At 46.1% G+C, this 14,883-nt stretch overlaps 2 protein-coding genes across 2 annotated transcripts; both read right to left on the minus strand.

Annotated features, from left to right (window-relative positions):
- Positions 1-8,184: 8,184 nt before the first annotated feature.
- On the minus strand, positions 8,185-9,564 carry LOC118836572 (E3 ubiquitin-protein ligase TRIM11-like). The gene has a single exon (XM_036743818.1). The coding sequence runs from the start codon at positions 9,562-9,564 to the stop codon at positions 8,185-8,187; it is 1,380 nt and encodes a 459-aa protein (XP_036599713.1).
- A 2,509-nt stretch (positions 9,565-12,073) lies between these two features.
- On the minus strand, positions 12,074-13,453 carry LOC118836573 (E3 ubiquitin-protein ligase TRIM11-like). The gene has a single exon (XM_036743820.1). It carries the CDS (start codon positions 13,451-13,453, stop codon positions 12,074-12,076), a length of 1,380 nt encoding a protein of 459 aa, XP_036599715.1.
- Between the last annotated feature and the right edge of the window lie 1,430 nt (positions 13,454-14,883).

The raw sequence follows: 14,883 nt of genomic DNA on the forward strand, positions 1-14,883 counted from the left end.
ACTTGACTTTCCAAATTCTTTTTGAGCTCTTCCTTGGTCTGAGACCAATTCATGTTTTTCTTGGAAGCTTTTGACATAGGCTCTTTGACTTTGTTGACTTCTTGTGGCTGTATGTTTTGGTCTTCTTTGTCACCAAAAAAAAAAAAAGATTTCAAAGTCTTAGTCTGAGTCTGAGTCCTTTTTCACTGCCTCGCCATATTCTCAGCCAAGTACTTGACCTTTGTGCTTTTCAGTGGGGTATGGCTGCTTCTAGAGTACAGAGTATTTTGTCCCAAGCTTGAGGGACTCTGCTGCTGTTTTCAGAGCCATTTCTATACAGCAAGCTCTGCCACACCAGTGCTCTTCCTCCCTCAAGGACTGCCATCCTCATCCTAGACTAATATCTAAGCAGGGTATGCACTCATGCTCTGAACCACAGCTTAATTCCTCCCACCAGGTGGGCTTGGGGCTAGAAGCAACTGCAGCTGTTGTTCCTCAGAGCTGCACCACCTTTGCTGCTCCACCGTGGTTGTTGCCAAACCATAAACTTATTTGCTCTGTCCCCGAAGTTTTTCACACTAACCTTCTCTGTTGTCTTTGGTGTTTGTGGCTTGAGAAGTCTGGTATCTGCTGCAGCAAACTGATTCAGGGTGCTAAGGCCTGCTCTGTCCGGCTCCCAGTCTGGTGGGTCTGGCCACAGCCCATGCCTGGGCAGGAGCCCTGCTTCCCTCTGCTATTTTGTGTGTTATGCAGTTATAAAATTTGTTCAGAGCCATTTTTACAGGTGTTTGGCGGGTCCTTGGGGAGAGCTTTAGCCAGGTCCCTGCTTTCCAGCTGCCATATTGGCTCCGCCCCCCACTTGCATTTTCTCATGCCAACTATGCTCAACCCCATTGTCTATACTATCAAGACCAAGCAGATATGTTAGAAGATCCTCCACTTCTTCCAGTCTAATGGGCCCTGAATGAGGGTTGGGCAAGACCAGTGAGCCCCAGCAGGTTGAAGCTGGGATTGGACAATGGTGGTAGACAATGCAGAAGGCAATGTTTCCTTTTGCAAGGTGGGGATGATCACCACCATTCCCATATGTGAGAGAACATATATAGCAGTCCCTCTCTTCTGGAAGCTTCCTATTTGTGGAGGTGACATGGACCCCTTTCTGCAGACATTAATCTGATTTAGGAGACATAATTCCTTGGTTTAACATAAATTTCATCACATTCTTTCTTGAAGAATTCCTGAATTTATTTAAGAGATCCAGCTCTCTATTCTTTTTTTTCATAAATCAGCATTTATTGTTTAAATTCAAGAAGAGGTTATGGAGGGGATTGGGAGGGTGCATTCAGAACAAGAGTCAAAGGTGGAGACCTAGAAGAAGGGGAGGAGGGAGGAGACCGTGAGACAGAGTCTCTCATCTTTGCTTGCTCTGGACTGGGTTAATCCTGATTTCTGAGCCTTGGTCCAGGGCACACAATAAGATGAAGTTCCAGGGGGTGCAGTTTTGGGAAAACATCAAAGGACGACCTAAGGTATACATTCAACCAAAGCTGGGGACTGGATTCTTCTTGGGTCAGCAGTACCAATTCCTTTTACAGAATTAAAGGTAAAAGTTGAATAAATTCAATCCCCCACATTTCAGCTTTAATGAAACATGTGTAGTTAATGTTTTTGTGCTAAAGAGTTCTTTCAACACCTCTAACTTCTTCAACTTTGATCCTGGTTTCTTTTAATATGCTTCCAACTCATAGGCTGCCTGTTCAAGACCTGCTACTTTTTCCTCTGTTACAGTGATATCATCCACATAAGGATGAAGTGCTGCATATTCCTGGTTTAAATCCTTTATGTTTCTACTTAAGTTTACTGCAACATCTTTCATTTCATTTTCATTTCAAGCTAGCCAGATTGTTCATCTTTTCCAGAAGCTTATAGTCTTCATAGGTGGCTGTCAGCTCACCTGTCAGATCTGTGGCCATTTTGGAGAACATGTCTTGGCACAGCCCCGTGATGTCCACCTCAGCAGGTCCGTGGCCTCCTCAGCCTTCTCCACCACTGGATGGGAGGAAGGATAAAGGATAGAGGGAAGGGTAGGCATGGGAGAGGAGAGGAAGAGGGGAGGGTAGAGGAGAGTGAAAGGAGAGGGGAGAAAAAGGCAGCACTCTCTATTCCGGTGGGAGAGACATGGCCCCTACTTTAGGGAATCTCTAGTGTAATAGAAGAGAAATGACAAGGCATGATTTCCATACAAAAGAATATGGTGAATTACAATTTTTTTTAATCAACCCTTTGATTTCATTTGCATGTGGAACTTCAGTGAGGAAATGTCTCCTATCAACAACATATTTGTACCTGATCTGCAACTTAACAGATTTAAGAGTTACCTAGGGACAATGAGAGATTAGTTGTCTTGCCTGCAGTCACTCACACAGGTACCTGAGCTCTGGACTTCAGGTGTAGGAATCTGAGTTTACTACTTGTTATCTATAGGACCTCCTTGGCCTCATTTTCTTCCATGACTAAACTGAGGATGTTAGATTCCCTGACTTGTACCATCCCCTCTGATTTCTCAGATACCAAAATAAAAGTAGAATTTTCAAATCACATTCTCTTAACTCGTTCACTTGTGGTTTTCTAAGCACTATGCTTAGACATTCAGGTAGCTGCCACAAGGTGGAGAGGGGAGCTTATTGTTACAGCATCAACCAAGTTAGAGAAGCCCCAGTTATGAATGACTGAGAGATGTAGGAGATGGCTACACATGATCCATGAGTGTAGAGAAAAGTGCTCTTAAAATAATGTTATGAATTAATTATTCTCTATAAGAAATTGGTTTTAATGTGAAATGTTTTTAATGTTAATGTGGAAATATGTTTACTATGATTGTACATGTATAACCTATATCAGATTGCTTGCCATCCTGGGGACAGAGGAGGGGGAAAAAACTTGGAACTCAAAATCATATAAATGTGAATGTTGAAAACTATCTTTACATGTAATCGGAAAAAATAAAATACTATTAAGTGGGGAGAAAGAAATGTTTGAGATTACTATTGTGGGAAGTGTGCTAGGGAAATAAAGTTTGAATAAAAGTATTTCTAGGTGACTCACAAAAAAGGAAATTTGCAAAAGAAGAGGTACACACACCTAATAATACCTTCACTTTTCACCAGCTGTTGCATAACTTAATTTTTGGGGAGCATATAGTTTCAACTGCTTCCATAGTAGAGAGGTACTCCCAGGCTATCCTTCAAGCCAAAGGTAGGAATTCTGAGTTCAGCACATGTTGATACTTCAAGGAACCATGACCTCTACCAAGAAAAATATGGTGGTCACACAAATAGTTTGACCAAAGGCTTTTATTTTTTAATTAAATTTTCTTTTTTATCAAATATAACATTTTGATACACAAAAATAAAAAGACCATTGTATACAAAAATGAACTTCTGTTATGCCCTTATTTTTAAGTGGATGTTAATTATAACATAGTAGTAAGAAAACTCCCCTGCTTCTCTAAAGTCCCCTTTCTTAATTTCCTTTTACTCTCTTTTGTGTTTGTTGATGCTTCATTGATGCTTTTCACTTCTTCTTTTTTTTTACTTTTCCATCTCTATCACTACCTACTAACTATCTCTGTCACTAAGAGAAGCTCACCCTTTTAAGATAAAATGTAGCCAAGGGAAACAAGTCAACACATTGACCATGTATGAACCACAGACTTTTTCAGAAAAAGAACATGAACAGTGATAGCCTAAGACACAATGATTTAGAAAGTACAGATCCAGTTTTATCAGAAGCCGCTAATCGGCTACAACACTTCACACTCTGATATCTGGTCTTTAAAGTCAAAAAGACTGAAATTCCAAGCCAAAAAAAACAACCAAATCAACCCATAGTCAACATTAATTAGACTCAAGTTAAACACAAACTGGAGAATTTTCAGTGATGTGGTTTGTCACAGGCATAACAAAAGCTTTCCATGGTTTTGTGTTTGTCCAATATTTTAGGAGAAAATCCCAGGACATCATCATGGTAGCTATTTTCACAAATTCTGAAAGCATTGTACCATTGAAAAGACTTTGTTTGAAAAGTATATAATGCCTAAACCTCCTTTAAGAAGTTTCCTACCAGAATACCCATGGTCATCTGCTTCAAGTGGAGGCAATGATTGTTTCACTTTCCGGGCTATGTTACTAGGGTTGCTCACTGGAGTGGTCCAGTCATGTCTGAGTCAAGATATAGGAAGAGTGTGGTTGGATAAGTGGAAGAAAGAAGAGATGCCAGACCATGCTCCCAATCCATCCAAGGTTACCTTAGGACAGACATGGCCAGTGTCATTTAAAGACTAATGATAGGATAGGTATTGTTTTCACTAAAAGAAAGAAAAGTGGCCTTCCCCTCTTCCTCATGATAAATGCTATTGAATCCAGCTGGGCTGCTTGTTTATCAGCCCCTGGTTCACTTACAAGAACTTATCTTCCTTGAGATCTGATGATTCCGTTCAAGTCTGGTACACCACATTGCTAAGTCATGGGGTAAAATTGGTTAAGAAAGGAGGACACTGAATGGAAAAAAAAAAACTGAACCCTAATTGTAAATCCAAAGGCCAACCTGAGCAGTTGTTTTCTCTTTTTTTTCTGTTTTTTTTTTTTTGGCAGAAGAGGATACATAGAGATGAAGATGTGAAAAGGGATAGTTATGTTGTTTTTATTTTAATAAAATAAATGCAGTGAGTTCAAGGTATTAGTGATTATAAGTTTCTTGAGGGGAGAAAACAATCACAGGAACAATCATAGACTGCACATTTGAAGAGATCATAAAGGTCATACAATCCAATCTTCTCATTTTATGAATGAAGAAAGTGAAGGGCAGAGAAGTGAAATGATTTACCCAAGGCCCACAGGTAGTAAATGGACAAGGCAGTTTTTGAATCCGTGCCTTGTGACTCCAAATCCAGTACCCATTGAACTATGTCATATCAAATTTGTATTAGCTATGGTACCTCAAAACAGAAAGAGACCCACAGCAGATGTTCACTGACCTCAAAAGGTCATCATTTTGAGCTGGGAAGAGTCTCTCAAATCATGTCTTCCAACATATTCACTTCATAGAACTGAGTCCTAGAGAGGTTAAGTGATTTGTCTATGATCACACAGATGTTACATGTCAGGGCCCATGCTTGAACCCCAGTTCTCTAGTTACAAATCTAGTCCAAATCAAGTAATTCCTGATTAACTCATTGATTGCAGTGAGGACCTCTGGACTAAGCCATAAATTAGTATTACCTTGGAACATTCCCTTGACTTCTCTGGCTTTTAGTTTCTTCCTACATAAAATAAAGGTTCTGAATGGAATATTTGTTCATTTTGTTTTCTTTTGTTCCAGCTCTAAATCTATATCTGATTATGGGTTTTTAGGCCAAGTACTAAACAAGCTAAGTTTGATTGTTATAGTCATTTCTGACTCTTCGTGACCTCATTTGGGGTTTTATTGGAAAAGATATTGGAGTGATTTGCCATTTCTTCTCCATTTCATTTTACAGATGAACAAACTGAGAGAAAGAAGGCTAAGTGACTTGCCCAGGATCCCACAACTAGTATGTCTCTGAGGATAGATTTGAACTCAAAAAGATGAGTCTTCATGATTCCAGGACCTGTGCTCTACTTACTATGATGCGACGTAGCTTCTTTCTTTAATTTAAAAACACATCTCCTTTCTTCCAATCCACATGGACAGAAATCTGTCTCTGTAAACATTTACCTCGAGGAAAGAGAATTCTCAAGCCCAACTCAATGTGCCCTTCCAGTATTTAAGAATCCTAGGCTTTAGGAGGTTCATTCTTAAAGCTAACTTATTTTTCTTTGGTGATTAATGAGGGTGATGTTCCACTGTACAACCATGATGTTTTTATGTCTCTTCCTCTCACAGGGCCCCAACTATCTTATCTTTAAAATCAGGATACTAACAGTGCCTATTTTATGGGTTTGTTATGAGATAAGTGCTTTGTAAACTCGAAAGTACCATAGAAATACAAGCTCTTCTTTTTTATATAGGTTGCATGTTACTAGGGAAATAAGTATGGTTATCTACTTCTTATTGGATTGAAAATAACAGGTTTTGAGGTTTTAGTTTATATAAGGATGAACAGGGGGATATTTTCTAAATATTTACATTGAACTTTATTTATCTAAAATTTTCAAAGTCCAATCTTACTATATTGCACTCCAAAAAAAAAGAGTCAAGTTAACAGTAAAAAGACTAAATTGTCAAAAAAAATGCACCTTTTTATTTTCATGTATGGCCAAATGTACCACAAGCAGGAATAGAGAAAAAGAATACCTGGCTCTTGATTTTAAAAACTTTGTAAACACTTTAACAATTGGTAAGGATAATCCCTAGTGATCATAGATGATGGAAATGAGAACTACCAATGTAATTGAGCATCATTTTGTGCCTTCACTCTTAAGTAGTGTCCACAAATCTCAGTGAAGGGGAAGGGCTCCCAGAAGCCACATGGTACCGAAGTAATAATCTCTGCAATATATTTGAAAAGTAGTCATACATGCTTAAACACCTCAAGTGATTGGAAACTCACTACCTTCTTGAATATTCCATTCCACTTTTGAAAAGTTCTAATTAGGAAGTTTTACCGATCACTGAGTCTTTGTATACAGACATCCTCTCCATTTGCCAAGCAAATCCTTTTACTTGAAAAAGATGTGGGTGAAAAGAAGGAACTACTGGAGCTCTCTCACAAATTCTCTCAGATACATCTAAAAAAGTGAATCTGAGCAGGTTTGAGAGAGTTAGAAGCTATTAGTAGACAGAGAGGGGCAGGAGTGCCGGGCATACCCAAGGGCACCAGAACAAACTAACCAGGAGCAGCAGAGAAATCCAGGCAACGTGCTGGTCTGGGACAGCACTGGGTGAGCAAAATGCCCTAACATGAACAGGCCCAGGGTGGAAGTACTTTCTATGGCTGCAATCAAGCCTCAGGCTTCTCAGCAACAGAAGCAGCAGCAGCAGCACCAGCAACGGAAGCAGCAGCAAAGCAACATCTCTATCAGGCAACTCCGTGTTTCCAAGGAGCCCCAACCGGAGACCCTGAGATTCTGCACACGGGAAAGGGGGGTTGGCTCGTCTCCCACCCTTTCGAAGTTCTCACCCATGGCATTGCTGCTGGAACCCAAATGCCAAGGGAGCAGGACGCTCTGTAGCAGGACTCATGTCTCTTTCCTACTATGCCTTCTTTCCAAGACGAAAGAGGCATCGTGGAGATGAGTGAAAAGAGAAGAGAATCTTCATCCAAATGACTGGTGATGAAAGGGAGGCTTTCTTTCTGAAATTTGGACTGGAACGTTCTACCCAGATTTGCCCTCTCTGCCTGGAAGTGACCAAGAGCGCCCTTAAATTAGCCATACCGTGCAGGCGCTTTATGCATCGGGCATTCCCAATTAGGGATATCAATATTCTCAGGGAGTTGAGGAAGTTAATCACAGGGCATGGAGAATACTTGCCAGCTAAAGCTGTGATCCCTCTGAAATTCATTTTATTTCTGATGGGCATAAAGGGGCAGCTAGATTTCGGGAAACGGTGAAAACACGGTGGCCTGGCGTCAGGAAGTCATATCTGTCGAAATTCAAATCTAGCTTCAGCTACCTAGTAGTTCTGTGACCCTGAACCAGTCATTTAACCCCGTTTGTCCCAATTTCTTCATCCATGAAATGGTGAGAAGAAGGAAATGCCTAACCACTCCATCACCTTTGCTAAGAAAAAACCAAAAAAAAAAAAATAGAAACGCTCAAACTTCCCAAAGAACCTAAATGGGTTACAAAGTGGTGGACAGGAACGAAGTGAAATTATAAAGAAAAAAACCACAAACGAAACTGTGCATACGCAGAGGAAAAGATAAAATTTATTTCATTTTGTATCAAATAGAGTTCAACGTCGGGTTTCCCGAAATTCCAAGGAGACAGGACTGGGCAAATGTCAAATCAACTTCCACTGTGGAAGACAATCTCCAGTTGATGAGCAGAGAAGCTCTCCTCATTATGAAGGGGGTGATGCGCATCTTCTTGTAGGGAACGCTGGAAATGGAAGGCCCCCACCCACCCGCCCGCCCCATCCCCCTCACCCGCCCGCCGGGGAGCCTCGTGTCGGGCTGAGAATTCTTCCCTGCAGAAATGCTCAGAGAGATGAACAGCAGCAAGCTCAAAGATGAGAGTCGACTGGACAGAGAGTCATAGGACCAGCCTTCATTCCTGGAAGGGGGGGACCAGGGAAAAAGACGGGTGTGACGGGCTCTGTGAAGAGAATGGGGTAGAACCTATAAATGAGGGAGCGCTGCAGGACGTTGTAAAAAGCCAGAGTGCCCGAAGAATATTCCAGGTACACCCCGACCCTGGGCACAGGGCCTTTGACTCGATGGTCCAACGATCCGGGATAGGTTTGTAAAAAGTAATCCTCTTCTTTCTTGACACAGCGAAGCAGGAATGCAGAGGCCCAGGGTTCCGTGTTCCTCTTCCTTTTCCTCCTCAAAGAGGGGTTAGAGATCCCCAGTATCCACTGAGGTAGTCGAGTCACATCCACCTCCCAGTACTGTCTGCCTGAGCTGAAAGCCTGCTCAGCCAAGACGTAATTGCCAACGGCAAGCTCGGGGTGCTTGGTCTTCACCTGCCAGCCTTCTCCAGCCTTCACACTCTTCAGATCCTCAGAAACAGTCACAAAGGGGTTGGCTGCTGCGGGATCCATTGTGATGTCCACTCTGAATCGTCTGAGCATCTCGATCATGCCAGGGATGGGGTATTCTCTGAGCTCTGGGCTGACAGCCTTGGCCCTTTGGGACAGCACTGACTCACTCCTTCCCAGCAACTGCTTGGCTTCGTGTAGCAGATCCAAATTGGGTTGGTGGCCCGCATCCTGCAGAACTAGCATGAGGTCCTGGAGGGCTTGCCTATGCTGGGATAGTCTGTCCTGGCTTGCCCTTTCCTCTTCCTTGATCCTTCCAAGACAGCGGGATTCTTCCTCCATCAGGAAGTGGTGCAGCTTGTTATATTCTCCTGCGATCATCCAGTGCCAGTCGACAGCAGGTCTCTCCTCCTGATCAAGAAGTTCCTCGGCTTCCTCGAAATGCTTCGCCAAGTGGCTCTGAACGTGCTGCAGCTTCCTCCTGCACTTGTGAGCAGCCTCCCCCACAGGAGACAGTTTGTGAGCCCCGTGCTCTGGGCTTTGGCAACATCTCACACAGAGTGGTGTCTGGTCATCTTCACAGAAGAGCTTGAACGCTTTCTGGTGCTTGGCACACTGGCTCTGTCCTTCAGTACTCTGCAAATGCAGGGAGCAGAGCTCTTTGCCCACGTCGGTCAGCTGCGCTAGGATCCCATTGACTCTTGGGAATTCTTGGACTGGGGACACTTGCCTGCATTCGGGGCAAGAGAAAGCCGCAGTTCCAAGTGTCCAGCTCCGGGAGAGACAGGCTCTGCAAAAGCTGTGGCCACACCAGGTGGTGACTGGCTCAGAGAAGTAGCTCCTACAGATGCTACAGGTGATTTCCCTCTGAAACTCCTGCAGCGTTTCCGAAAACGCAGCCATTCTCCTCTCTCCAGGGGCTTCTTTGCTGCAGAGGTTGAGATGAAGAGACTTCAGCTCCACTCAAGGCAGTGCTCCTGAGGGGCAGGATGGTCTCCTTTTATAGCAGGTAGTCCCTCCCCTTTAGGGCCTCCCAGAGGGGGAGTCAACTCCTGTAGCCTACAACCCTGTTAAGCCTTGCCGGTGGCGGCAGCCCTGAAGTCCCAGAGTCGACCCCTCTGATTGACTCCTTTGGATTCACAGGTTTCACCAAGCCGAGGATGCTCTTAGGAGGAATGTAACGAAAGCATGGAGGTTGAGCGCAATGGATTTTCCAATCTCATTGGTGCACAGACGCTCTGTGGACGGAAGAGTCTATCGGCAGGTCCTTTGCGCTCCTTTGCCCTTTCTCCCCCACTGGGTTCCCCAGTCTTCTCAAGCATCCTTTTCATCCTTCCCTTGCCATCCACTTACTGAGAGTCACAGATTTGGAGATTAGCAAGGGACCTCTCTAGCCATCCAGTCCCACCCACACATGAAGGCCATCCCCCGGACAGCAAATGCAAGAAGTGGCTGTCCATTCTCCCCTGCAGGAGCAAAGCAGCCACCCGCATTGGGGTTCTCAGGACTCTTTGCTATGGCAGTGACCTCCACATCTGCCTCCCTGCTAACTGGCTCAAACTTTCAATCACTATGCAAATGCTAGCTAGGATTATGATGCAGGCAACTCAAGGCCAGGACTTTCCGCAGTTTCTCTACACAGAGTAATGGGCACCTCCTCTGGGACTTAGGATCTCTAAGAATTCTCTGAGGAAATGATATGTGAGGTAACTCCCCCGAGCTAACACACCCAAAAGTGGCCCAGGAGAGGGTTTGGACCTGGCTCCTTCTGGCTGCAGCCACGCCCGGTCCACTTCATCTGTGAGGACTGGCAATATCGCATGGAAGTTAGAGTGTTGGCCGAGAGATCCTGAAGAAGGGATCAAGGCTTTGCCTCCGTGACCCTGACGACATCCCCCAACTTCTCGGATCCCCCAGAAGCTAAAGGCAAAAACCTTAGCTTACAATCTCAGGGCAATCTGGAGGGCCTAGATCCACTGAGCCTGCTTGCATGAGTTGTTTCTATTGCTAAGGGATCCGAGAAGTTCTTAGAGGTGCAAACAGAAGGTAAAGCTGGGAGACCTCATCCTTGCTACTCTGTTCTCTCTTGTGGCTTGGAAGTCGTTCATAATCCTCAGGCTTTCTCTTTCTCTTCACCCTCAGAGTCAGCAGAAGCAGCAGCAGCAGCAGCAGCAGCAGCAGCAGCAGCAGCAGCAGCAGCAGCAGCAACAGAAGCAGCAGCAGCAGCAGCAGCAACGGAAGCAGCAGCAAAGCAACATCTCTATCAGGCAACTCCGTGTTTCCAAGGAGCCCCAACCGGAGACCCTGAGATTCTGCACACGGGAAAGGGGGGTTGGCTCGTCTCCCACCCTTTCGAAGTTCTCACCCATGGCATTGCTGCTGGAACCCAAATGCCAAGGGAGCAGGACGCTCTGTAGCAGGACTCATGTCTCTTTCCTACTATGCCTTCGTTCCAAGACGAAAGAGGCATCGTGGAGATGAGTGAAAAGAGAAGAGAATCTTCATCCAAATGACTGGTGATGAAAGGGAGGCTTTCTTTCTGAAATTTGGACTGGAACGTTCTACCCAGATTTGCCCTCTCTGCCTGGAAGTGACCAAGAGCGCCCTTAAATTAGCCATACCGTGCAGGCGCTTTATGCATCGGGCATTCCCAATTAGGGATATCAATATTCTCAGGGAGTTGAGGAAGTTAATCACAGGGCATGGAGAATACTTGCCAGCTAAAGCTGTGATCCCTCTGAAATTCATTTTATTTCTGATGGGCATAAAGGGGCAGCTAGATTTCGGGAAACGGTGAAAACACGGTGGCCTGGCGTCAGGAAGTCATATCTGTCGAAATTCAAATCTAGCTTCAGCTACCTAGTAGTTCTGTGACCCTGAACCAGTCATTTAACCCTGTTTGTCCCAATTTCTTCATCCATGAAATGGTGAGAAGAAGGAAATGCCTAACCACTCCATCACCTTTGCTAAGAAAAAACCAAAAAAAAAAAAAATAGAAACGCTCAAACTTCCCAAAGAACCTAAATGGGTTACAAAGTGGTGGACAGGAACGAAGTGAAATTATAAAGAAAAAAACCACAAACGAAACTGTGCATACGCAGAGGAAAAGATAAAATTTATTTCATTTTGTATCAGATAGAGTTCAACGTCGGGTTTCCCGAAATTCCAAGGAGACAGGACTGGGCAAATGTCAAATCAACTTCCACTGTGGAAGACAATCTCCAGTTGATGAGCAGAGAAGCTCTCCTCATTATGAAGGGGGTGATGCGCATCTTCTTGTAGGGAACGCTGGAAATGGAAGGCCCCCACCCACCCGCCCGCCCCATCCCCCTCACCCGCCCGCCGGGGAGCCTCGTGTCGGGCTGAGAATTCTTCCCTGCAGAAATGCTCAGAGAGATGAACAGCAGCAAGCTCAAAGATGAGAGTCGACTGGACAGAGAGTCATAGGACCAGCCTTCATTCCTGGAAGGGGGGGACCAGGGAAAAAGACGGGTGTGACGGGCTCTGTGAAGAGAATGGGGTAGAACCTATAAATGAGGGAGCGCTGCAGGACGTTGTAAAAAGCCAGAGTGCCCGAAGAATATTCCAGGTACACCCCGACCCTGGGCACAGGGCCTTTGACTCGATGGTCCAACGATCCGGGATAGGTTTGTAAAAAGTAATCCTCTTCTTTCTTGACACAGCGAAGCAGGAATGCAGAGGCCCAGGGTTCCGTGTTCCTCTTCCTTTTCCTCCTCAAAGAGGGGTTAGAGATCCCCAGTATCCACTGAGGTAGTCGAGTCACATCCACCTCCCAGTACTGTCTGCCTGAGCTGAAAGCCTGCTCAGCCAAGACGTAATTGCCAACGGCAAGCTCGGGGTGCTTGGTCTTCACCTGCCAGCCTTCTCCAGCCTTCACACTCTTCAGATCCTCAGAAACAGTCACAAAGGGGTTGGCTGCTGCGGGATCCATTGTGATGTCCACTCTGAATCGTCTGAGCATCTCGATCATGCCAGGGATGGGGTATTCTCTGAGCTCTGGGCTGACAGCCTTGGCCCTTTGGGACAGCACTGACTCACTCCTTCCCAGCAACTGCTTGGCTTCGTGTAGCAGATCCAAATTGGGTTGGTGGCCCGCATCCTGCAGAACTAGCATGAGGTCCTGGAGGGCTTGCCTATGCTGGGATAGTCTGTCCTGGCTTGCCCTTTCCTCTTCCTTGATCCTTCCAAGACAGCGGGATTCTTCCTCCATCAGGAAGTGGTGCAGCTTGTTATATTCTCCTGCGATCATCCAGTGCCAGTCGACAGCAGGTCTCTCCTCCTGATCAAGAAGTTCCTCGGCTTCCTCGAAATGCTTCGCCAAGTGGCTCTGAACGTGCTGCAGCTTCCTCCTGCACTTGTGAGCAGCCTCCCCCACAGGAGACAGTTTGTGAGCCCCGTGCTCTGGGCTTTGGCAACATCTCACACAGAGTGGTGTCTGGTCATCTTCACAGAAGAGCTTGAACGCTTTCTGGTGCTTGGCACACTGGCTCTGTCCTTCAGTACTCTGCAAATGCAGGGAGCAGAGCTCTTTGCCCACGTCGGTCAGCTGCGCTAGGATCCCATTGACTCTTGGGAATTCTTGGACTGGGGACACTTGCCTGCATTCGGGGCAAGAGAAAGCCGCAGTTCCAAGTGTCCAGCTCCGGGAGAGACAGGCTCTGCAAAAGCTGTGGCCACACCAGGTGGTGACTGGCTCAGAGAAGTAGCTCCTACAGATGCTACAGGTGATTTCCCTCTGAAACTCCTGCAGCGTTTCCGAAAACGCAGCCATTCTCCTCTCTCCAGGGGCTTCTTTGCTGCAGAGGTTGAGATGAAGAGACTTCAGCTCCACTCAAGGCAGTGCTCCTGAGGGGCAGGATGGTCTCCTTTTATAGCAGGTAGTCCCTCCCCTTTAGGGCCTCCCAGAGGGGGAGTCAACTCCTGTAGCCTACAACCCTGTTAAGCCTTGCCGGTGGCGGCAGCCCTGAAGTCCCAGAGTCGACCCCTCTGATTGACTCCTTTGGATCCACAGGTTTCACCAAGCCGAGGATGCTCTTAGGAGGAATGTAACGAAAGCATGGAGGTTGAGCGCAATGGATTTTCCAATCTCATTGGTGCACAGACGCTCTGTGGACGGAAGAGTCTATCGGCAGGTCCTTTGCGCTCCTTTGCCCTTTCTCCCCCACTGGGTTCCCCAGTCTTCTCAAGCATCCTTTTCATCCTTCCCTTGCCATCCACTTACTGAGAGTCACAGATCTGGAGATTAGCAAGGGACCTCTCTAGCCATCCAGTCCCACCCACACATGAAGGCCATCCCCCGGACAGCAAATGCAAGAAGTGGCTGTCCATTCTCCCCTGCAGGAGCAAAGCAGCCACCCGCATTGGGGTTCTCAGGACTCTTTGCTATGGCAGTGACCTCCACATCTGCCTCCCTGCTAACTGGCTCAAACTTTCAATCACTATGCAAATGCTAGCTAGGATTATGATGCAGGCAACTCAAGGCCAGGACTTTCCGCAGTTTCTCTACACAGAGTAATGGGCACCTCCTCTGGGACTTAGGATCTCTAAGAATTCTCTGAGGAAATGATATGTGAGGTAACTCCCCCGAGCTAACACACCCAAAAGTGGCCCAGGAGAGGGTTTGGACCTGGCTCCTTCTGGCTGCAGCCACGCCCGGTCCACTTCATCTGTGAGGACTGGCAATATCGCATGGAAGTTAGAGTGTTGGCCGAGAGATCCTGAAGAAGGGATCAAGGCTTTGCCTCCGTGACCCTGACGACATCCCCCAACTTCTCGGATCCCCCAGAAGCTAAAGGCAAAAACCTTAGCTTACAATCTCAGGGCAATCTGGAGGGCCTAGATCCACTGAGCCTGCTTGCATGAGTTGTTTCTATTGCTAAGGGATCCGAGAAGTTCTTAGAGGTGCAAACAGAAGGTAAAGCTGGGAGACCTCATCCTTGCTACTCTGTTCTCTCTTGTGGCTTGGAAGTCGTTCATAATCCTCAGGCTTTCTCTTTCTCTTCACCCTCAGAGTCAGCAGAAGCAGCAGCAGCAGCAGCAGCAGCAGCAGCAACAGAAGCAGCAGCAGCAGCAGCAGCAACAGAAGCAGCAGCAGCAGCAGCAGCAACGGAAGCAGCAGCAAAGCAACATCTCTATCAGGCAACTCCGTGTTTCCAAGGAGCCCCAACCGGAGACCCTGAGATTCTGCACACGGGAAAGGGG

The sequence above is a fragment of the Trichosurus vulpecula genome, chromosome 2 (genome assembly GCF_011100635.1).
Source record: "Trichosurus vulpecula isolate mTriVul1 chromosome 2, mTriVul1.pri, whole genome shotgun sequence".
NCBI lineage: Eukaryota > Metazoa > Chordata > Mammalia > Diprotodontia > Phalangeridae > Trichosurus > Trichosurus vulpecula.

Coding starts and splice junctions, on each gene's coding strand:
- LOC118836572 (XM_036743818.1), bottom strand. CDS start 9,564: ATGGCTGCGTTTTCGGAAACGCTGCAGGAGTTTCAGAGGGAAATCACC.
- LOC118836573 (XM_036743820.1), bottom strand. CDS start 13,453: ATGGCTGCGTTTTCGGAAACGCTGCAGGAGTTTCAGAGGGAAATCACC.